The 22,993-nt window shown below is 63.5% G+C and overlaps 2 protein-coding genes and 1 long non-coding RNA gene across 6 annotated transcripts; all 3 read right to left on the bottom strand.

The window, feature by feature from the left end:
• Nucleotides 1–961: 961 nt before the first annotated feature.
• PEA15 (proliferation and apoptosis adaptor protein 15) lies at nucleotides 962–10,936 on the bottom strand. Of its 2 annotated transcripts, none has more exons than XM_085082301.1 (4): nucleotides 10,617–10,936; nucleotides 4,017–4,190; nucleotides 2,753–2,908; nucleotides 962–1,165 (listed from the first exon to the last, which is right to left on the bottom strand). In XM_085082301.1, exons 2-4 carry the CDS (start codon nucleotides 4,186–4,188, stop codon nucleotides 1,101–1,103), a joined length of 393 nt encoding a protein of 130 aa, XP_084938427.1. In that variant the 5' UTR covers nucleotides 4,189–4,190; nucleotides 10,617–10,936; the 3' UTR covers nucleotides 962–1,100. The 2 variants fall into 2 exon arrangements, with proteins under 2 accessions (XP_084938427.1, XP_084938426.1); XM_085082300.1 differs by lacking the exon at nucleotides 10,617–10,936 and adding an exon at nucleotides 6,044–6,236.
• Nucleotides 10,937–12,520: 1,584 nt separating this feature from the next.
• Nucleotides 12,521–21,027, bottom strand: LOC146427221 (calsequestrin-1-like). 2 transcript variants are annotated; one of them, XM_085082298.1, is made up of 11 exons: nucleotides 20,795–21,027; nucleotides 19,962–20,046; nucleotides 18,561–18,661; nucleotides 17,635–17,743; nucleotides 16,226–16,299; nucleotides 15,958–16,088; nucleotides 14,034–14,079; nucleotides 13,854–13,908; nucleotides 13,627–13,727; nucleotides 12,972–13,049; nucleotides 12,521–12,892 (listed from the first exon to the last, which is right to left on the bottom strand). In XM_085082298.1, the coding sequence occupies exons 1-11, from the start codon at nucleotides 21,023–21,025 to the stop codon at nucleotides 12,638–12,640; spliced, it is 1,266 nt and encodes a 421-aa protein (XP_084938424.1). In that variant the 5' UTR covers nucleotides 21,026–21,027; the 3' UTR covers nucleotides 12,521–12,637. The 2 variants fall into 2 exon arrangements, with proteins under 2 accessions (XP_084938424.1, XP_084938423.1); XM_085082297.1 differs by having other exon boundaries at nucleotides 19,962–20,082.
• LOC146427222 (uncharacterized) lies at nucleotides 14,088–15,790 on the bottom strand. 2 transcript variants are annotated; one of them, XR_014856486.1, is made up of 3 exons: nucleotides 15,460–15,790; nucleotides 15,282–15,328; nucleotides 14,088–15,248 (listed from the first exon to the last, which is right to left on the bottom strand). It is a non-coding gene; the product is annotated as an uncharacterized LOC146427222 (long non-coding RNA). The 2 variants fall into 2 exon arrangements; XR_014856487.1 differs by having other exon boundaries at nucleotides 14,088–14,773; nucleotides 14,891–15,328.
• Nucleotides 21,028–22,993: the final 1,966 nt, after the last annotated feature.

Below are 22,993 nucleotides of genomic sequence, written 5' to 3' on the forward strand. Positions count from 1 at the left end.
TGACCCCAAAAAGTGGGAATTTTCTGTGACCCCAAAAATTGGGAATTTAGGGATTTTCTCCCCAATTTTAGGGGAATTTCCTGCTTCCTATCAATGCCTGTGACCCCAAAAATTGGGAATTTTGGGGTTTTTTTCCCCCAATTTTGGGCTCACCACTTTCTGCCCCCCCAAAATCGGGAATTTTGGGGTTCCTAATCCCTGTCACTCCCCCCTCAAATTGGGTCTGGGGGATCCCAGTGACTGTGACCCCCAAATTTGGGTCTGGGGGTTTTGTGTTTTTTGGTTGGTTGGGTGTTTGTGTTTGGGTTGGGGGTTTTTGTGTTTTTGGGTGGGGTGGGTGGTTGTGTTGGGGTGTGGGGTGGGTAATCCCATTATCCTGCCCCCCAAATTTGGGTCTGGGGGTTCCCAATCCCTATGACCCCCAAATTTGGGGTCTGGGGTCTCAGTGATCCCATTTTTCTGTCCCCCGAATTTGGGGTCTGGGGGGTCCTGGTGACTGAGATTCCCCCCAAATTTACCCCCTGGAATTGGGGAGGGTCTCAGTGTCTGTCACTCCCCCCTGTGCCCCCCAAATCAGGGTGGGTGGTCCCAGTGACTGTGACCCCAAAATTAGGGTCTGGGGGCTCAGTGATCCCATTTCCTGCCCCCCAAATCAGGGTCTGGGGGTTCCCAATCCCTATGACCCCCAAATTAGGGTGGGGTGGATGGTCCCTGTGACCCCCAAATTGGGTCTGGGGGTTCCCAGTGACTGTGACCCCCAAATTTGGGGTTTGGGGTGGGTGATCCCATTTTTCTGCCCCCCAAATTTGGGTCTGGGGGCTCCAAATCTCTGTCCCCCCAAATTTGAGGTTTGGGGGGTGGTCCCGTTCTTTTACCTCCCCAAATTTGGGTCTGGGGGTTCCCAATCCCTATGACCCCCAAATTTGGGTCTGGGGGATGTTAATCCCGTTTTTTGCCCCCAAATTTGGGTCTGGGGTCCCATAGCCCCCCAAATTTCCCCTCCCCCCCCCCGGGGGTCTCAGCCGCTCTCTCTGCCCCTCCCCCCCCCGGGGTACAATTTGGGGAGGGGGCTGGGGGTGGGGGAGGGGCAGCTGTGCTCCTCAGGCCTTCTTGGGGGGAGGGGCGAGCTTGATGATCTCCTCCTCCGAGGGCTGCCGGATGATGTCTGCGGGGACAGGGGACAGGGGACAGGGGGACAGCGGGACAGGGGACATGGGGAGATGGGGACGGGGACCATGGGGAGATGGGGACAGGGGACATGGGGACATGGGGACAGGGGACAGGGGGACATGGGGATATGGGACAGGGACATGGGACGGGGACAGGGGACATGGGGACAGGGGACAGGGGGACAGCGAGGGGGACAGCGGGACAGGGGACAGGGGGACAGCGGGGACAGCAGGGGACATGGGGACATGGGGAGGAGAGGGGACAGGGGACATGGCAGGGGGACATGGGGACAGGGGGACAGTGGGGGACACCGGGACAGAGGGATAGCAGGGACATGGGGACAGGGGGACGTGGGGACAGGGGGACATGGGGGTGACACCGGGGGGACAGGGGGACAGCGGGTGACACCAGGGGGACAGGGGGACATGGGGACAGCAGGGACAGAGGGACAGGGGACACGGGGACAGGGGGACAGCGGGGACAGGGGGGACACGGTCAGGGGGCTGGGTGTCACCTACCCCCACGGGGTGTCCCCAACCCTTCCCGGGTGTCCCCAACCCTGCCCGAAGGTCCCCAATCCTTCCTGGGGTGTCACCTCCCCCCGCAGGGTGTCCCCAACCCTTCCTGGATGTCCCCAACACTTCCCAAGGTGTCCCCAATCCTTCCCAGAGTGTCCCCAGCCCTTCCCAGGTGTCCCCAACCCTTCCGGGTGTCCCTGTCACAGCCTTGGGATAATGCTGTGTCCCCAGCACTTCCAGGATTGTCCCCAATCCTTCCCGGATTGTCCCCAAACCTTCCCAAATCCTTCCCGGGGGTGTCCCCAACCCTTCCCGGGTGTCCCCAACCCTGCCCGGGTGTCTCTGGCCATGCCTGGGGACGAGGGGACACCCCCAGACCCCCTGCAGGGAAAGGGACACGGTGGCTTCTCGGGAGGGGTCTCTGTCCCTGCCCTGGGGACAGTGACAGTCCCTGCCCTGAGGGGTCCATGTCCCTTCCCTGGCTGTCCCTGTCCCCATCCCTGGTTGTCCCTGGGGGTCCCTAGTGTCCCTGGCTGTCCCAGGTGTCCCCATCCCCAGGTGTCCCCATTCCAGGCTGTCCCAGGTGTCCCCATCCCCGTCCCCAGGTATCCCAGTCCCCATCCCCAGCTGTCCCCATCCCTGTCCCCAGGTGTCCCTGTCCCCATCCCCAGCTGTCCATGTCCTCATCTCCAGCTGTCCCCAGCTGTCCCCATCCCATATTCGGGTTCTCACCCTTGTACTTCTTGGTGGGTCACCTTGGTGTCCACCTCGTGTCCCCATCCCCATCCCCATCTGTCCCCAGCTGTCCCCAGCTGTCCCGAGCTGTCCCCATCCCATGCTCGGGTTCTCCCTCACCCTTGTAATTCTTGGCGCTGGGGATTCGGGTCACCTTGGTGTCCACCTCATGTCCCCATCCCCATCCCCAGCTGTCCCCAGCTGTCCCCAGTTGTCCATCCCGTTGGGTGTTTTTTGGGTGGGGTTGGGTGTTGGTGTTTGTCCCCATCCCTGGCTGTCCCCATCCCCAGCTGTCCCCAGCTGTCCCCACCCCATGTTCGGGTTCTCACCCTTGTACTTCTTGGCGCTGGGGATTCGGGTCAGCTTGGTGTCCACCTCGTCCTCCTCGGAGATCTTGAGCACCTGTGTCCGGTACTGCACCACCTTGGTCAGCAGGTCCGGCCGCCGCGAGATCTCGAAGATGTGCTCGATGTACGACAGGTTGTCTGCGGCACGGGACAGCGGGGACAGCGCGGGGACAGCGGGGGGACAGAGCGGGGACAGCGAGGACAGCGGGGGGACAGAGCGGGGACAGCGGGGACAGAGCGGGGACAGCGGGGGGACAGGGCGGGGACAGCGCGGGGACAGAGCGGGGACAGCGCGGGGACAGTGCGGGGACAGAGCGGGGACAGTGGGGACAGAGCGGGGACAGCGGGGGGACACACAAAGGGACACACACGGGACACAGAGGACATCGCTGAGTTGCGGTCACCCGTCCTGCGGCCGCGGGGGCCGGATGGGGTGGGGTGGGGACAGGGGAGGGACAAGATGGGGACAGGGATGGGGAAAGGGCGGGGATGGAGTGGGGGACAGGGATGGGGATGGGAATGGGATGGGGACAGGAATGGGGACAGAGGAGGGACAGGAATGGGATGGGGACAGGAATGGGAACAGGGGAGGGACAGGAATAGGGACAGGAATGGGATGGGGACAGGGATGGGGACAGAGGAGGGACAGAATGGGGACAGGGATGGGGTGTGGAGGGACAAGGGAGGGACAGGGATGGAGACAGAATGGGGAAGGGGACAGGGATGGGGATGGGATGGGGACAGCCAGGGACAGCCAGGGATCGGGAGAGGAATGGGGACAGGATGGGGGTGAGATGGGGATCATGGACCGGGATGGGGACAGGGACTGGGAGAGGGGACAGGTGACAGGGACAGGAACTGTGGAGAGCTCAGGTGATCGGGACAGGGCTCAGGCAGTGGAGACAGGAACCGGGAGAGGGGACAGGGACTGGGAACAGGAACTGGGAGAGGGGACAGGGACTGGGAAAGGGGACAGGTCACGAGGAAAGTGACTAGAAGAGGGGACAGGTGACAGGGACAGGAACTGTGGAGAGCTCAGGTGATCGGAACAGGGCTCAGGCAGTGGAGACAGGAACCGGGAGAGGGGACAGGGACTGGGAGAGGGGACAGGGACAGGACTCAGGGGCACGGGATGGGGACAAGCCCAGGGCTGGAGCAGCTCCGGGGCGCAGGAAGGGGACAGTGCCGGTGGCACGGGGCACAGGGAGGGGACAGTGCCGGTGGCACAGTGTCCCCAGGGCCACACCTCGGTCCAGCTTGCTGTGGCGCTCCAGGAAGGCGAACCAGTGGTGGCCGGTGGCGATGGCGTCACCCTCCCCGCTGGGGATGTCCTCGCGACACGCAGACTTGAGCTGCTCCAGGTCCTCAGCCGTGATGTTCTGAGCCAACTCCTCCAGCAGGCTGCGGTACTCGGCCATGGCTGGGGACAGGGACAGGGGACATCAGGGACACGGGGACATGACTGGGGACATGGGGACATCAGGGACATGGGACATCAGGGACATGGATGGGGACATCAGGGACATGGCTGGGGACATGGGGACATGGGGACATGGCTGTTCTGAGCCAACTCCTCCAGCAGGCTGCGGTACTCGGCCATGGCTGGGGACAGGGACAAGGGACATCAGGGACACGGGGACATGACTGGGGACAGGGGACATCAGGGACATGGCTGGGGACATGGGGACATGGCTGGGGACAAGGGGACATAGCTGGGGACAAGGGACATCAGGGACATGGATGGGAACATGGGACATTAGGCACATGAGGACATCAGGGACATGGATGAGGACACAGGGACATCAGGGACACAGGGACATGAGGGACATGGCTGGGGACATGGGACAGCAGGGACATGGGACATCAGGGACATGAGGGACATGGCTGGGGACATGAGGGACATGGGGACATGGGGACACCAGGGACATGGCTGGGGACAGGGGACATGGGGACATCTGGGACATGGGTGACATGAGGGACATGAGTGATATCAGGGACATGGCAATGGCTGGGGACAGGGACATGGGGACATGTGGGGGACACGGTACTTGGCATGGCTGGGGACAGGAGTGACATGAGGGACATGAGGGACATGGTCACAGCTGGGGACAGGGGACACATGGGATATCAAGGACAGGGGATTGGGACATGGCTGGGGGACATGGGTGACATGGGGACAGGGACTGGGCCATGCATGTCATGAGTGCTCCTGCTCTCAGCCACATGTGTCACAAGTGTCCCCAGCCTCAGCCACACACGTCACAAGTGTCCCCAAGTTCAGCCACGTGTGGTGTGAGCTGCCCTGGCCTTGGCCACCAGTGTCACAACTGTCCCCAACCTCAGCCACCAGTGTCACGAGTGTTCCCAGCCTCAGTCCCTGGTGTCACAGCTGTCCCCAGGCTCAGTGGTGCCAGGCCCAGCCCTGGTCTCAGCCACTCAAGTCACGAGTGTCCCCAGGCTCAGTCCCTGCTGTCACAAGTGTCCCTGGGCTCAGCCAGTGCTGTCACAAGTGTCCCTGGGCTCAGCCAGTGCTGTCACAACTGTCCCCAGTCACTGGTGTCACGAGTGTCCCCAGCCTCAGCCACTCCAGTCATGACTATCCCCAGTGTCACCCACTGGTGTCACAAGTGTCCCTTGGCTCAGTCCCTGGTGCCAGGCCCAGCCCCGGACTTAGTCCCCAGTGTCACAAGTGTCCCCAGGCTCAGTCACCAGTGTCACCAGTGTCACCAGCCTCAGACACTAAAGTCACAACTGTCCCCAGCCCCAGTCCCCACTGTCCTCATGTCCCCAGCCCCAGTCTGCACTGTCCCCATGTCCCTGGGCTCATTCCCTGGTGTCACAACCGTCCCCAGCCCCAGTCCCCGCTGTCCCCATGTCCCCAGGCCCAGCTCCGGACTTAGTCCCCAGTGTCACAAGTGTCTTCAGGCTCAGTCACCAGTATCACCAGTGTCACCAGTGTCACCGGTGTCACCAGTGTCACCAGCCTCAGCCACTCAAGTCACAACTGTCCCCACCCCCAGTCCCTGCTGTCCCCATGTCCCTGGGCTCAGTCCCTGGTGTCCCCAGCCCCAGTCCCCAGTGTCACAACTGTCCCCAGCCCCAGTCCCTGCTGTCCCCATTGTCCCCAGCCCCAGTCCCCGCTGTCCCCACGTCCCCGGGCTCAGTCCCCACTGTCCCCAGCCCCAGTCCCCAGTGTCACAACTGTCCCCATGTCCCCGGGCTCAGTCCCGCTGCCAGCCCAGCCCCCCCGGCCGTGACTCATGTGACACTCACGGGATGTGACAGGGACCGAGCAGGGACGACAGGCTGCTGCGTGTGTCCCTGACCGTGCGGGGTGACACAGCCACTGTCCCCTGTGCACGGGGCTGTTTGCACACTCACCCCTGGCACTGTCACCCGCCTTTTGCACACTCACCCCGAATTCACACCGACCCCCCCGTGCGCCTGGGGACAGCCCTGCCACTGTCACCGCTCCTTGCACACTCACCCGATGGCTTTGCACACCCATCCTGATTTGCACACTCATCCCGATTTGCACACCCATCCTGATTTGCACAGCCCCCTGCATGATCTGAGCCCCTTTACACACTCACTCCCCCTTTGCACACTGATCCCCCTTTGCACACTCACCCCCAATTCATACTGACCCCTCTTTGCACACCCATCCTCCCTTTGCACACTCACCCGATATTCATATTGACTCCCCCCTTGCACACTCACCCGATGGCTTTGCACACCCATCCTCCCTTTGCACACTCACCCCGAATTCATAGACTCCCCCCTTGCACACTCACCCCATGGCTTTGCACACTCATCCCGATTTGCACAGCCCCCTGCATGATCTGAGCCCCTTTGCACACTGATCCCCCTTTGCACACTGATCCCCCTTTGCACACTGATCCCCCTTTCCACACTCACCCCGAATTCACACTGACCCCCTCTTTGCACACCCATCCTCCCTTTGCACGCTCACCCGATATTCATATTGACTCCCCCTTGCACACTCACCCGATGGCTTTGCACACCCATCCTGATTTGCACACTCATCCTGATTTGCACAGCCCCCTGCACGATCTGAGCCCCTTTGCACACTCACCCCCCCTTTGCACACTCACCCCAAATTCACACTGACCCCCTTTGCACACTCATCCCAAATTCATATTGACTCCCCTTTGCACACTCATCCCCCCTTTGCACTGACTCCCCCTTTGCACACCCCAAATTCACACTGATCCCCCTTCACACTGACCCCACCTTTGCACTGACCCCCTTGCACACCCATCCTGCACAATCTGACCCCTTGCCGCTCACCCCATGGCTTCACACTCATCCCCCTTTGCACACTCACTCCGAATTCACACTCACCCCCTTTGCAGTGACTACCCCCTTGCACACTCACCCCATGGCTTTACAGCCCCCCTAATTTGCACTGAGCCACCTTTGCGCACTCACCCCAAATTCACACAGATCCCCCCTTTGCACACTCACCCCAAATTCACACAGATCCCCTTTGCACACTCACCCCGAATCCACAATGATCCCCCCTTTGCACACTCACCCCGAATCCACAATGATCCCCCCTTTGCACACTCACCCCAAATTCACACAGATCCCCCCTTTGCACACTCACCCCGAATTCACACTGATCCCCGCTTTGCACACTCACCCCGAATCCACACAGATCCCCTTTGCAGTGACTACTCCCTTGCACACTCACCCCAACTCCCCATGACTCCCCATCTGCACACTCACTCCCCCTTTTCACACTGCCCACCACTCGCACACTCACCCCCTCTTTGCACACTCACCCCAGACGGACACTGATCCCCGCTTTGCACGCTCACCCCGAATCCACACTCACTCCCCATTTTTACACTGACCCCCTTTGCACACTGCCTTCCCCCTTGCACACTCACCCCAAATCCACACAGATCCCCTTTGCACACTCACCCCCAATTCACACTCACCACCCTTTGCAGGGACTACCCCCTTGCACACTCACCCCGCCTTGCACACTCACCCCAAATCCACACACTCCCCTTGCACACTCACCCCAAGTTCACACTCACCCCGAATCCACACTCACCCCCTTTGCAGTGACTATTTCCCTGCACACTCACCCCCTTTACACTCATCCCCCTTGCACACTCACCCCAAATCCACATTGACACTCCCCTTGCACACTCACCCCAAATCCACACTCACCCCAAATCCACACTCACCCCAAATCCACACTCACCCCCCTTGCACACTCACTCCCCCCTCCCGTGCCCCCCCCCGCTGCTGGGGGGTCACTGTCCCCCCTCTCCCGCCGGTCCCCGTTGCCATGGCGACAAAGCCACCCACGCAGGGATGCGGTTGCCATGGCAACGCATCACCCGCCTGCCCCTTCCCCCCCTCCGTGGGAGCTTTGGGGGGGGCGGGGCTCGGAGACCCCACGGGAGCGCCACGGACACGGGGGGGTCACTCGGACACGGGGGGTCACTCGGACACGGGGGGTCACTCGGACACGGGGGGGCCACAGGTGGCTCGCAGGATGTCACACGCCACACGGGGTGTCCCACGCGGCCACCTGGCTGTCCCCCCCCACCCGTGACTACTCCCGTAAACAACCCCCCCACGCCCCCCCCACTCACAGCCCCCCCCAGCGCCCCCCACTCGTGACTGCGCTTCGTAAACAACCCGCACAGCGCCCCCCCCCGTGAGACCCCCCCGCCGCACTCACACCTTCCCACGCCCCCCACGCGCAGCCCCTCCCCAGGAACAGACGCTCCCCCCACGCGCGGGCTCGGCCCCGCGATAACAAACCTCCCCTCCCCAAAACCACCCACCGACCAAAACACTCCCCGCTCACAGACCTCCCCACCCAAACACTCCCACGCGCGGACCCTCCCCCCCAGCCCCTCCCCCAAACCCCCACGCGCGCTCCCAGCCCCCCCAGGCTCCCCGCCCCCCGTGTCCGGCCGCGCTGGCCCTTTAAGGCTCGCATGACTCAGCCGGCCGGACACGGGCCTTCCGGGGGGGGCAGGGCGGCACCGGGACCCCCCCACCGGGACCCCCCCGCCGCTCCCCCCGCGCGGGAATCCACCGGGAAAGGCGCGGGGATGGCGGCTGGGGGTGGGAAACACCCGCGACACCCGTGGGACCCTCCCGGGACCCCCCCGAGACCCCCCCGGGACCCCCCGGACCCCCGCCCCATTCCCGGGGCTCATGCAAAGCGCCTCATGAATATTCACGAGGGGCGGGGCGGCGCGGGGCTCGTGCAGAGGGGCTCGGGGGGCTCGGGGGGGGGCAGGACACGGGTGGGAGTGACCATCGCGATTTGGGGGGGCTCGGGGGGGGGGATGATCCCATGGCTGCCCCCCACCCTATGCCCACCCCGCACCCCCCCCTCTCCGCGTGTTTTTGGGGTGGGTGGGGAGAGCGGGGCGCGGGGGGAGGGGAGGGTCCCCCACGGCCCCCCCACGGCCCCCCCACGCGGCGTGGGGACAACGGGCCCTTTGTGGCTCCGGGAGCGGCGCGGCAGCCTCCGGCCCCCCCGAGCCCCCCCGGAATGCCAGTCACGGCCACTGCCCCACGCTCCGGCCCCACGGCCACTGCCCCACGGCCACTGCCCCACGGCCACTGCCCCACGGCCACGGCCACAACCCCACTCTCCGGCCCCACGGCCACTCTCCGGCCCTCCGCAGCCCCCCCGCGCCCCCCCCGGGCACCGCCCTGCCCCACGGCCACCGTCCCGCCGCGCTGTCCCCTCCGTGCCGTGCCGTGCCGTGCCGTGCCGTGCCGCGGGGCTCCCACGCGTGTCGCGGGGTCTCGCCCTGCCCCGCCGGCCGCAGCATCCCCGCGGCCGCACCTCGCACATCTGGGGCACATCTGGGGCGCAGCCGGGGCGCAGCTGGCCGCGATCCTTTCCCCCCCGAGCCCCGCGGCTCGCTTTCCCCACTCGGGGTCTCTCCGTGGGGCTGAGCTCGGGTGGGGCGGGGGGCGATGGCTCCTGCCGCCCCCCCTCCCCTCTCCCTGCCCCCCCGCCCCGTCCCGGCGCGGCGACGCGGAAGCGGCGGCGGCTGGCGCGGCCCAGTTCGGCACCAGTTTGGCCCCAGTTTGGCCCCCGCGGGCGGCGCGTGACCGCCTCACGCGCCCCTTCCCCACGCGCGACACAACCTCCCCCCCTCCCCGTGTCCCCTCCCCACACCCAGGGTGTCACCCTCTCCCCAGGGATGCGGTGGCATCGCTGGCACTGGGCGGCACTGGGCGGCACTGGGAGCACTGGGAGCGCTGGGTGGCACTGGGAGCGCGGGACGTGCGGCTGGGGGGGAGCGCGAGCCCCGCGGGGACACGGTGACATCGCGGGGGGGACACGGAGGGTCTCGGGTGGGGATGGCCGTGCCGATGTCACCGCGGGGAGCGCGGGGGGGGAGGAGGCAGTGTCCCGCGTGGGGAGCGGCACGGGGGGGCACGGGACCGGGATGGGGACAGGGCTGGGGACAGGGATGGGGACAGGGGGATGGCGAGCCCCGCGTGGGGACAGGGAGCCACCCAGGGTCCCCCCCGCCGTGTCACGGGTTCGATCCCCCCCGGCAGCGAAAGGGGAAGTGAAAGGGGGGGATGGGGGCACCGGGGGGTCCTGCCCGCTCCCCCCGCGCCGTTAACCCCTTCCTGGCCGCCGGGGGGGCTCCGGCGGGGCGGCGGGGCGATAACGGCGGTCCGGAGCGGCTCGGGGATCGGCCCCGGGAGCGGATGGAGGCAGAGCCGCCCGCGGGGTCCATCCGGTGCCGGTTCGGCCGGGGGGCCGCGGGAGGGGCCGGGGGTCGCTCGGTGGGCCCGCGCCGCCCCCCGCCTCACTTACCGGCCGCGGGCGCTGCCGGTGCCGCTCCGGTGCCGCTCCGGTGCCGCCGCTCGGGCTCTCGGTGCCGCCGCTCTGAGCGGGGTGGGCGGGGCTTAACGGGGCGGGGTCGGTAGGGGCGTGGCTTGGAGGGGCGTGGTCAGCGGGGAGGGGCCGCCCGGCCTCCCCCCTTCCCCCCCAGAGTTTGGGGTCCGCGCGGTGTCACCGCCGGGGGTGGGGGGCGACAAAGGGGGGGCGTTGTCACACACGGACTGGGAGGGGACATGGAACTGGGAACTGGAACTGGGATTGGGAATTGGGATCTGGAACTGGGATCCCACACTGGGATCTGAAACAGAGATCCCACACAGGGATCTGTCACTGGGATCCTGCACAGGGATGTGACACTGGGGTGTGTCACAGGGATGTGTCACAGGGACATGTCACAGGGATCTGTCACTGGGATCTGACACTGGGATTTGTCACTGGGCTCCTACACAGGGATGTGACACTGGGATCTTGATCAGGTGTCGGATGCAGGGATCTTGTGTGGGGAATTTCATAAGGGGGATCTCACCCAGGGATCTTGTATGGGGGATTTCATATGGGGGATTTCATATGGGGGATTTCATATGGGGGATCTCATATGGGGGATTTCCCCCAGGGCTCTTGTATGGGGGATCTAGCAGGGGGAATCTCATCCAGGGATCCCACATGGGGGTCTTGCCTGGGGGAATATCCTATGGGGAATCTCCTCTGGGGATCTCACATGGGGGATCTCACACAGGGATCTGGCACGGGGAATCTCACACAGGGATCCCACATGGGGGATCTTGTCTGGGGATCTCACACCAGGGATATCCCACAGGATCTCACACAGGGATCTTGCACAGGGATCTCCTGCGGGGAATTTTGCACAAGGACTTGACACAGAGATGTCCCATGGGGATCTTGCTGTGGGATTTTGTGCAGGGGATGCTTCCTGGGATCTCGTGTGGGGATCTCGTTAGGGGATCTCATTAGGGGATCTCATTAGGGGATCTCGTTAGGGGATCTTGTTAGGGGATCTCACACAGGGATATCCCACAGGATCTCACACTGGGAATATGCCATGGTGGATGTCACACGGTGGATGTCACACGGTGGATGTCACACAGGGGTGTCACACGGGAATCTCCTATGGGGGATCCCATACAGGGATATTCCGCAGCATCTCACACAGGAATCCCACATGGGGGATCTTGCACAGGGATCTCCTGCAGGGAATTTTGCACAAGGACTTGACACAGAGATGTCCCATGGGGACCTTGCTGTGGGATTTTGCACAGGGGATGCTTCCTGGGATCTCGTGTGGGGATCTCGTTAGGGGATCTCATTAGGGGATCTCGTGTGGGGATCTCGTTAGGGGATCTGCCATGGTGGATGTCACACAGTGGATGTCACACAGGGATGTCACATGGGAATGTCACACGGGAATCTCCTATGGGGATGCCATACAGGGATCTCACACAGGAATCTCACCCATCTCCAGGGATCCCCTGGGGACACCCTCTGGTTCTTTGGGGGTTTTATGGCTTTGTCATTGTCATCAGCATTGCCATCAGCATCATCGTCACCACTGTCATCATCATTGTCATTATATTTGTCTTGTTTTTGTTTTGTGTGTTGGTGGTGGTGTTTTTGTTTGTTTGTTTGTTTTTGTTTTTTGTTTCTTTGTCATTGTTATTATCATCGTTATCATCATCAATGTCGTTGTTGGTGGTGTCATCATTAATGTCATTGTCATTGTCATTGTCATTGTCATCATCATTGTCGTCATCATCATTGTTGTCAGCCATCATCACCATCGTCATTGTCATCATCACTGTCACTGTTGTCGTCATCACTCATCATCATTGTCATTGTCATCATCATCATCATCATCATCATCGTCACTGTCATCATCATCATCATTGTCACTGTCATCATCATCGTCATCATCATCACTGTCATTGTCATTATCATCACAATTTTCGTCATCATCTTTGTCATCACCGTCGTTGTTGTCACTCGTTGTCATCATCTTCATTATCATCATCTTCATCATCATCGTCATCATCGTCGTCATCATCATCATCATCATCGTGATCTTCATTTTCATCTTCATCGTCATCATCATCATCATCGTCATTGTCATCATCATCGTCATCATCATCATCACTGTCCCCGCTGTCCCCCAGGACCTCCTTGAGCCACTCCAGGACCTCCTCAGGCCCAGGCAGATCCTCCTCTTCCTCCATGGGCAGCCACACGCTGCCAGCCTGGGGACACGGGGGTGATATGTGGGTGACACAGGGATGACACCAGGTGTGGTGGCCACCATGGGGAGGTGACACTCACGTGGTCAGTGCCATTGACCACTCCGAGCTGTGGCCGGGCCAGATCGATGCCGAAGGTCTCCTCCCAGGCTGGGACGAGCTGGGTGGGTACAGAGGGGTCAGGGTCACCCTGATGGCACCAGGGTGTCCTGAGGTGTCCCTGGTGTGTCCCAGGGGTGTCCCAGGGTGTCCCAGGGTGTCCCTGGGTGTCCCTGGGTGTCCCAGAGGTGTCCCAGGGGTGTCCCAGGGGTGTCCCAGGGTGTCCCTGGTCGTCCCTGGGTGTCCCAGGGTGTCCCAGGGTGTCCCAGGGTCTCCCAGGGTGTCCCAGAGGTGTCCCAGGGTGTCCCTGGGTGTCCCAAGGTGTCCCTGAGTGTCCCTGGGTGTCCCAGAGGTGTCCCAGGGTGTCTTGGGGTGTCCCGAGGTGTCTCAGAGGTGTCCCTGGTTGTCCCAGAGTGTCCCTGGGGTGTCCCAGGGGTGTCCTGAGATGTCCCAGAGGTGTCCCAGGTTGTCCCTGGGTGTCCCAGAGGTGTCCCAGAGGTGTCCCAGGGTGTCCCTGGTTGTCCCTGGTTGTCCCAGAGGTGTCCCAGGGTGTCCCAGGGTGTCCCAGGGTGTCCCAGGGGTGTCCCAGGGTGTCCCAGAGGTGTCCCAGAGGTGTCACCCCCAGGGCTATCCGGTACCTCTGGGAAGTCATCGGGATCGACCCACAGGATGCTGAAGTCACGATTGTCCCTCCTGTCCTGTGCCACCTCCTTCAGGGTCTCCAGGAACTCGAACCCATCTGGGGGGGGGCAGGGGGAATTCAGGGGGGGCTGTGACACCCCGGGACACCCCGGGACCCCCCAGGACCCCCCAGGACCCCCCAGGACCCCCCAGGACCCCCCAGTTCCCTCCCACTCCCCCTCACCGGGATCATCCCCCTCGGCAAAGGCCACGATGTGGATCCCATCCGGGGCGTCCTCCTGGGGGGCACAGTGACCGGGGGGTGTCCCTGAGTGTCCCTGAGTGTCCCCTGAGTGTCCCCAGGGTGTCCCCGAGGTTCGGGGGTCACCGGGGGGAGGGGGATTCTGGGACCCCCCACACTCACCCAGATCTCAGCCACGCTCTGGGCTTTGAGTTTCCGCAGGGTGGTCCTGGGGGGGTTGGGGGGGTGAGGGGACACCCCGAATGTCACCCCCTGCCCCTCCCCCACCAGGATCCCCTCCCCCCTCTGCGCTCTGCTGGGGTGGGGGGCTCGAATTGGGGGGGGGCAGCGGTTTGGGGGGCAGAACAGCCGGAAATTGGGGGGGGGACATGGCTGAGACCCCCCTGAGCCCCCCTGAGCCCCCCTGAGCCCCCCCAGACAGTGTCACCAGCCGGGGGGGCACGGAGGGTCCCCATGTCCCTCGGGATTGAGGCCGCGGCGGGGGGGGGATGATCCGGGGGGGATTAAGGGCTGCGGGAATCTCCCGGCAGCACCCGCGGCTCCAGCCCGGCCCGGCTCGGGGGGGTCAGCCCAGCCCCCCCCCGGGACCCCCCGGGCAGGGCGGGAACCCCAGCAGTGTGACAGGGAGGGGACAGACCGGGGCCACCGTGGGAAAAGGGGAGAGGGGAGATGGGGGGGGCTGGGGAGCTCGCGTCGCCATGGCAACCGTCGCCCGTGGCAACCCAATCCCCATGGCAACCCAATCCCCATGGCAACCACATTCCCTTGGCAACCATCGCCCATGGCAACCATGTCCCAAGGCAGTCACCTCCCCCCATGGCAACCTGTTCCCATGGCAACCAGTCCCGTGGCAACCACCCTCCTATGGAAATCTGTCCCCATGGCAACCACCCCATAGTAACCTCACATCCCCGTGGCAATTAACTTCCCATGGCAACTTGTCCCCATGGCAACCACATCCCCATAGCAACCACCCTCCCCATGGAAACCTGTGCCCATGGCAACCACCCCATAGTAACCCCACATCCCCATAGCAACCACATCTCCCTGGTAACCTCTCCCCATGGCAAACTCATCCCAATGGAAAACTCTTCCCCATGGTAACCATCTCCCCTGGCAACAGTTCCCATGGCAACCTGACCCCATAGCAACCACATCCCTATGGCCACCAACTCCATGGCAACCACCTCCCATGGCAACATGTCCCCATGGTAACCATCTCCAGTGGCAACCTGTTCCCAGAGCAACCACATCCCATAGTAACCCATCCCTATGGCAACCACCTCCCCATAGCAACCACATTCCCATGGCAACCTGTCCCCATAGAACTGGCTGCCATGGCAACCGCCTCGCCATGGCAACTTGTCCCCATAGCAACTTGTCCTCATAGCAACCTGTCCCCATAGCAACCATCTCCCCAGCAACCTATCCCCATAGCAACCCATCCCCATGGCAACCTGTCCCCATAGCATTGTTTGTTGTTGTGTTGAACCCATCCCCATAACAACCCATCCCCATAGCAACCACATCCCCACAGCAACCCATCTCCATAGCAACCATATCCATAGATACCTGTCTCCATAGCAACCCATCCTCATAGTGACATGTCCCCATGGCAACCCATCCCAATAGCAACCTGTCCCCATAGCAGTCCATCCCCATAGCAACCTGTCCCCATAGCAACTGATCCCCATAGCAACCTGTCCCCATAGCAACTGATCCCCATGGCAACCTGTCCCCATAGCAATCCATGCACATAGCAACCCATCTCCATAGCAACCCATCCCCATGGCAATCCATCCCCATAGCAACTACATCCCCATAGCAACCCGTCCCCATAGCAACCCATCCCCATAGCAACCCTTCCCCATAACAACCCATGCCCATAGCAACCTGTCCCCGTGGCAACCTGTCCCCATAGAACTGTCTCCCATGGCAACCTGTCCGCATAGCAACCCATCTCCATGGAAACGTGTCCCCATAGCAACCATATCCCCACATCAACCCCCTCCCCCTCCCCTGCCCCCACAGCCCCCCCGGTTCCCCTCCCCCAGGACCCCCATTCGGGGCGGTGTCCCCTCCCCACCGCTGGCTGTCCCTCAGGAAGGCCTCGATGGCAGCAGTGTCCCCAAGGTGTCCCCGCAGGCTCCGCGGCTGCCGCAGGAAGGGCTGGTAGAGGTCGATCTGGTTCAGCCCCAGTCCCAGCTCCTTCGCCGCCTGCGGGGATTTGGGGATTTTGGGGGAATTTGGGGTGTTTTGGGGTCCCTGAGCACCCCGAGGTGCTGGCAGGTCACCCCAGGTCACCCCAGGACCCCCCAGGACCCCCAGGACCCCCCAGGACCCCCCGTGCTCACCTGGGGGTCGAAGGTGGCGAAGAAGAGGATGGAGGGGTGGAAGAGCTGGGCGGCGGCCGAGAAGGCTTGGAAGGCTGGAAAGGGAGGGAATTGGGATTTGGGATTGGGATTGGGATTTAGGATTGGGATTGGGATTGGGGATTGGGATTGGGGATTGGGGATTGGGGATTGGGATTGGGGATTGGGATTGGAGGTTGGGGATTGGGCGTTGGGATTGGGGATTGGGAATTGGGATTGGGATTGGGTGTTGGGATTGGGTGTTGGGATTGGGGATTGGGGATTGGGATTGGGATTGGGATTGGGATTGGGATTGGGGATTGGGGATTGGGGATTGGGGATTGGGATTGGGATTGGAGGTTGGGGATTGGGATTGGGGAATGGGATTGGGATTGGGGATTGGGATTTGGGATTTGGGATTGAGATTGGGATTGGGAATTGGGTGTTGGGATTGGGGATTGGGATTGGGATTGGGATTGGGTGTTGGGATTGGGTGTTGGGATTTGTTTTGGGATTGGGGATTGGGACTGGGGATAAGGGATTGGGGTTTGGGGATGGGGACTGGGAATGGGATTGGGATTGGGATTGTGACCAGGTCTGGTCCAGCCAGGGCCCCCAAAATCCCAAATGTTCCCAGGGTCACCTGGTTTAGTCCTGGTGACCTCGGGCATGGACAGATGGACAAACAGGGATGGACAGAGGGACACTGGGATGGACAGAGGGACACTGGGATGGACAGAGGGACACTGGGATGGCTGGAAGTCCTGCTGGGGTCTGTCCTTGGGGTGCCAGGTGACACACAGGGACACATAGGTGACACTCAGGTGACACTCAGATGACACAGATGTCCCAGGGTTGACACACAGGTGACACTGAGGTGACACTCAGGTCACACAGGTGACACAGGTGACACTGAGGTGACGGTCAGGTCACACAAGTGACACGGGTGACCCAGGTGACACAGCTGGCAGACACAGGTGACACTCAGGTGACACTCAGATGACCCAGATGACCCAGGATTGACACACAGGTGACACAGATGACACCGAGGTGACACTCAGGTCACACAGGTGACCCAGGTGACACAGCTGGCAGACACAAGGTGACACTCAGGTGACTCTCAGATGACCCAGATGACCCAGGGTTGACACACAGGTGACACACAGGTGACACAGGTGACACTGAGGTGACACTCAGGTCACACAGGTGACCCAGTTGACAGACACAGGTGACACTCAGGGTGAACCAGGTGACCCAGGTGACCCAGGGTTGACACTCAGGTGACACACAGGTGACACAGGTGACACTCAGGTGACCCACAGGTGACCCAGGTGACACACAGATAGCACACAGGATGACCCAGGGAGGTGACCCAGGTGTCCCTGCGGTGTCCCCGGGCTGTCCCCACGCACACTCCGAGTGCTGTCCCTCGAAGAAGCCGATGGCCTTGTGCTCCTCCTCCATGTCCCCAAAGGCCTGGAGCTGCTGCTGTGCCACCAGCTGCACGGGGGTCTGCAGGGCCTGGGGGGCTCGGGGGGTCAGGGGGCTCAGGGTGGGCTCTGGGGGGTCTGGGGGTGTCCCGAGGGGGTCTCAGGGGGTCTTGGGGGGCTCTGGGGATCTCGGGGGTCTCAGGGGGTGGGTGGGGGTCTCACACCCATCAGGAATTCCAGCAGTGACACCACTGTCACCTCCCCAGGATATTCTGTCACCACCCAGCAGCTGGGAGTGTCCCCGAGGGTGTCCCTGGGGGTCTCAGGAAGGTCTTGGGGGTCTCAGGGGGTCTCAGGGGTCTCGGGGGGGGGTCAGGGGGTGGGTGAGGGTCTCACATCTGTCAGGAATTCCAGCAGTGGCACCACTGTCACCTCCCCGGGATTTTGTCACCATCTAGCACCTGGGAGTGTCCCTGGGGGTCTCGAGGGGCTTGGGGGGCTCTGGGGGGTCTCGGGGTCTCAGGGGTTGGGGTGGGGGTCTCACATTCTCAGGGACCCAGGTCTCAGGGGTCACCGGTCTCAGGGGGTCTCAGGGTTTCAGGATCTAGCTCCTGGGGAGTTCTCGGGGTCTCAGGGTTCTCAGGGGTCTCAGGGCTCGGGGGTGTCTCGGGGTCTCAGGGGGTCTCAGGGGGTTCTGGGGGTCTCGAAGGTCTCGGGGGTCTCGGGGGTCTCAGAAGGGTCTCAGGGGTCTCAGGGGGAGATCTCAGGGGGTCTCAGGTCTCTCAGGGTTCTCGAGGGTCTCGGGGGTCTCAGCGATCTCAGGAGGTCTCAGGTGTCTCGGGGGGTCTCTCAGAGGGTCTCAGGGGTCTCGGGGGTCTCAGGGCTCTCGGGGGTCTCGGGGGTCTCACCTGGGTCAGGAACTCCAGCAGCCTGGCCGGCACAGCCTCCCCGGGATATTCTGTCACCACCGAGCCGCGCAGCACCGAGAGGCGACCGCGCCCTGCCAGCCCTGGGGACAGCGTGACACCCGGGGGCTGAGCCAGGGCTGGGGTCCTGGGACAGGGCTGGGGGTCCTGGAACAGGTTTGGGGGTCCCTGGGTCTGGTTTAGGGGTCCCTGGGTCTCTTTTGGGGGTCCCTGGGTCAGATTTGGAGATTTGGAGCTAGCTTTGGGGGTCCCTGAGTCTCCTTTGGGGGTCCTGTGGTGTCCCTGGGTCAGGTTTGGGGGTCTCTGCGTCAGGTTTGGGGGTCCCATGGGGTTCCTGAGAGAGATTTGGGGGTCCCTGGGTCTGTTTGGGGGTCCTTGGGCCTGGTTTGGGTTTTGGGGTTTGGGGTTGGGGGTTTGGGGTTGGGTAGTTTGGGGGTCCCTGAGTCTCTTTTGGGGGCCCTGTGGGGTCCCTGAGCCAGGACTGGGGTCCTTGAGCTAGGTTTGGGGGTCCCTGGGTCATATTTGGGGGTCCCTGGGTCAGATTTGGGGGTCCCTGGGTCTCTTTTGGGGGTCCTGTGGTGTCCCTGGGCCAGGTTTGGGGGTCCCTGAGCCAGGTTTGGGGGTCCCATGGGGTCCCTGAGCCAGGACTGGAGTCCCTGGGTCTGGTTTGGGGGTCCCTGAGTCTCTTTTGGGGGTCCTGTGGTGTTCCTGGGACAGGACTGGGGTCCCTGGGTCTGGTTTAGGGGTCCTTGGGCCAGCTTTGGGGGTCCCTGGGTCTCTTTTGGGGGTCCTGGGCCAGATTTGGGGGTCTCTGAGTCAGGTTTGGGGGTCCCATGGGGTCCCTGAGCCTGGTTTGGGGGTCTCTGAGCCAGGGCTGGGGTCCTGGGCCAGGTTTGGGGGTCCCTGGGTCAGATTTGGGGGTCCCTGGGTCTCTTCTGGGGGTCTCAGAGGTTCCCTGAGCCAGGTTTGGGGATCCCATGGTGTCCCTGAGCCAGGTTTGGGGGTCTCTGGATCTGGTTTGGGATTCCCATGGGGTCCCTGGGAGAGATTTGGGGGTCCCTGAGCCAGCTTTGGGGGTCCCATGGGGTCCCTGGGCCTGGTTTGGGGATCCTCCTGTCTGGTTTGGGGGTCCAGGGGTGTCCCTGAGCCCCTTTGGGGGTCCCAGGGGTCTCTTGGGGTGTCCCTGTGCCCATTTTGGTGCTCCCAGGGTGTCCCTGTCCCCATTCGGGGGTCTTGGAGTGTCCCTGTCCCCATTTGGGGTCCCGGGGGTCTCAGGGTGTCCCCATTCAGGGGTCTCGGGGTGTCCCTGTCCCCATTTTGGGTGTCCCGGGGGTCTCGGGGTGTCCCCATTTGGGGTCCCGGGGGTCTCGGGGTCCCCCTTACCCAGCTCCCTGGCCAGCTCGGGGTGCTGCTCAGGATCCACGAGGCCAAAGCCAACCCCGTGCTGCTCCAGCGCCTGTGCCACCAGCTGGGGACAGCGGGGACAGCGGGGACACTGGGGACACTGGGGACACTGGGGACACTGGGGACACTGGGGACCTGCCACTGCCACCACTCCTGTGTCCCCAGTGTCCCCAGTGTCCCCCGTGTCTCTGAGGGTCCCAGTTTCCTGTTCTCCCTCCCATCCCATACCGCACTGGTGGGGACCTGCCACCACCCCAGTGTCCCTCCAGTGTCCCTCCAGTGTCCCTCCAGTGTCTCCCAGTGTCTCCCAGTGTGCCTCAGTGCCCCCCCAGTGTCCCCCCATGTCACTTAGGGTTTCCCCAGTGTCCCCCTGACTGTCCCTGTGTCCCCCAATATCCCCCGTGCCCCCCACCAGTGTCACCAGTTCCCTCCCAGTGCTCCCAGTGCTCCCAGTGCCCACCTCCAGCACGGCCAGCTCCTCTTCCCATTGTCACCTGTCCCCGTGTCCCCACTGGAGCAGGGCCAGCTGCCACCCCCAGTGTCTTCACGTGTCCCCCCAGTGCTCCCAGTTCCCTCCCAGTTCCCTCCCAGTGCTCCCAGTGCTCCCAGTTCCCACCTCCAGCACGGCCAGCTCCTCCCGGTGTCGCGTGTCGCCGTGTCGCCGTGTCGCCGCAGCAGTGGCAGCACCGGGAAGCGACTCAGGGTCCCCTCGTGTCCCCTCCAGTGCCACCCCCAGTGTCCCCTAGTCCCTCCCAGTCCCTCCCAGTTCCCTCCCAGTGCTCCCAGTCCCTCCCAGTGCTCCCAGTGCCCACCTCCAGCGCGGCCCGCTCCTCGTCCCGCTGTCGCGTGTCGCCGTGTCGCCGCAGCAGTGCCAGCACCGGGAAGCGCCGCCGCAGCTCGCCCAGGTTGCCAGGGGTCACCGGAACGGCGCGGCTGCGACCGTCGGGGACAGGGAGGGACAGCGAGCCCCGCGAGACCCCCGAGGAGACCCCCGAGGAGACCCCCGGAGCCAGGGCCAGCAGCGCCAGCGCCCAGCGCCACATCGGCGACACGGGGACACCGGGATGGACACACGGACAGAGGGACACGGGGATGGACACGGGGACACTGGCACTGGGACGCGGGGACACGGGGACACAGGGACACGGACACTGGGACACGGGAACTGGGATGGACACACGGACAGAGGGACACGGGGACAGGGATGGGGACACACGGACACAGAGGGGATGGACACGCGGGGACACGGGGACGAGGAGGGGGACGGGGGGACGGTGACAGGGACAGAGGGACACGGGGACGGGAATGGACACACGAACACGGGAATGGACACGGGGACACAGGGACACACGGACAGAGGGACAGACGGGCACGGGGCTCAGGGAGGAGCAGGGCCGGACACGGCCAGGGGACAGCGACACCCTGGGGACACACAGACAGAGCCTGGGGACAGACAGACAGACCTTGGGGATAGACGGACACTCCCTGGGGACAGACACACGGACAGACGTCCCCGGGCCGGGTGACAGTCGGAGGGACACGGACAGACGGACCCGGCCCCGGGGACAAGGACGGACACGACCCCCGGGGGACACGGGGACAGTCCCAGCCCCTTCCGGCGCGCCGGCAGGGGACACGGCAGGGACAGGGGACACGGCGGGGACAGGGGACACGGCGGGGACAGGGGACAGGGCTGGGACAGACGGACACGGTGTCCCCTCCCCGGGGGACAGCGGGACCCTGACCCACCCCTTGTCCCCCGTGTGTCCCCCCGCCTCTGGGGGGCACGGGGGGCTCAGCCCGACCCTCTGTCCCCAAGTGTCCCCAAGTGTCCCCTGGGTGTCCCCAGGGCTCCAGCTCCATACTGAGCCGGGAAAGAGGAGTCTGGGGGGGGGGGGAAAATAAGGGACACTGCGGGGACACTGAGGGGACACCAGGGGGACACCGGGGGGACACCCTGGGGACACTGGGGGGACATCGGGGAGCTCCTCCGCAGTGGGGTCTGGAGACCCCTGGGCCACTCTTAGGGACAAGAGGTGATCAGGACCCCCGAAATCAGGGAGGTGACACTCAGGACCCCCGAAATCGGGGAGGTGACACTCGGGACACCCGAAATCGGGGCAGGGGGTGGCCGGACCCCCAAAAGTTGGGGTGCTGGCTTCCAGAGACCCCCGTATTGGGGTTTTGGGGCGCTCGGGACCCCCAAATTTGGGGAGGGGGGCTCCAGGGACCCCCGTGTGTGGGAACTGGGGTGTCCAGGACCCCCAATTTTCAGTGCCGTGGGTACCCGGGACCCCCAAATTTGGGGAGGGGGGCTCCAGGGACCCCCATGTGTGGGAGTTGGGGGGGTCCGCATCCCCATTTTCGGGGATTTGGGTGCCTGGGACCCCCAAATTTGGGGTCAGGGGGTGCCCGGGACCCCCAAACTCAGTGGGGTTGCTGCTCAGGACCCCCATATTTAGGGTGTGGGCGCTCGGGACCCCCAAATTTGGGTCATGAGGTGCTTAGGACCCCCGAACTTGGGGCCGTGAGGTGTTTGGGACCCCCAGATTTGGGGAGGTGGCTTCCAGAGACCCCCGTGTTGGGGTTTTGGGGTGCCCGGGACCCCCATTTCCAGTGCCGTGGGTACCAGGGACCCCCAAACTCCGGGATTTGGGTGCCTGAGACCCCCAAATTTGGGGTCACGGGGTGCTTAGGACCCCCAAATTTGGGGAGGGGGCTCCGGGGACCCCCATGTGTGGGAGTTGGGGTGTCCGGATCCCCATTCTCAGTGCCGCTGGCACAAGGGACCCCCAAATTTGGGATCAGGGGGTGCTTGAGACCCCCAAACTCAAGGATTTGGGTACCTGGGACCCCCAAATTTGGGGTGTGGGCGCTCGGGACCCCCAAATTTGGGTCATGAGGTGCTCAGGACCCCCGAAATTGGGGCCATGGGGTGCTCGGGACCCCCAAATTTGGGGAGGTGGGTTCTAGGGACCCCCAAATATGGGGTGGTGGCTTCCAGAGACCCC

This window comes from Lichenostomus cassidix, chromosome 25 (genome assembly GCF_008360975.1).
Source record: "Lichenostomus cassidix isolate B80296 chromosome 25, HeHo_3.0, whole genome shotgun sequence".
In the NCBI taxonomy this organism is placed as follows: Eukaryota; Metazoa; Chordata; class Aves; order Passeriformes; family Meliphagidae; genus Lichenostomus; species Lichenostomus cassidix.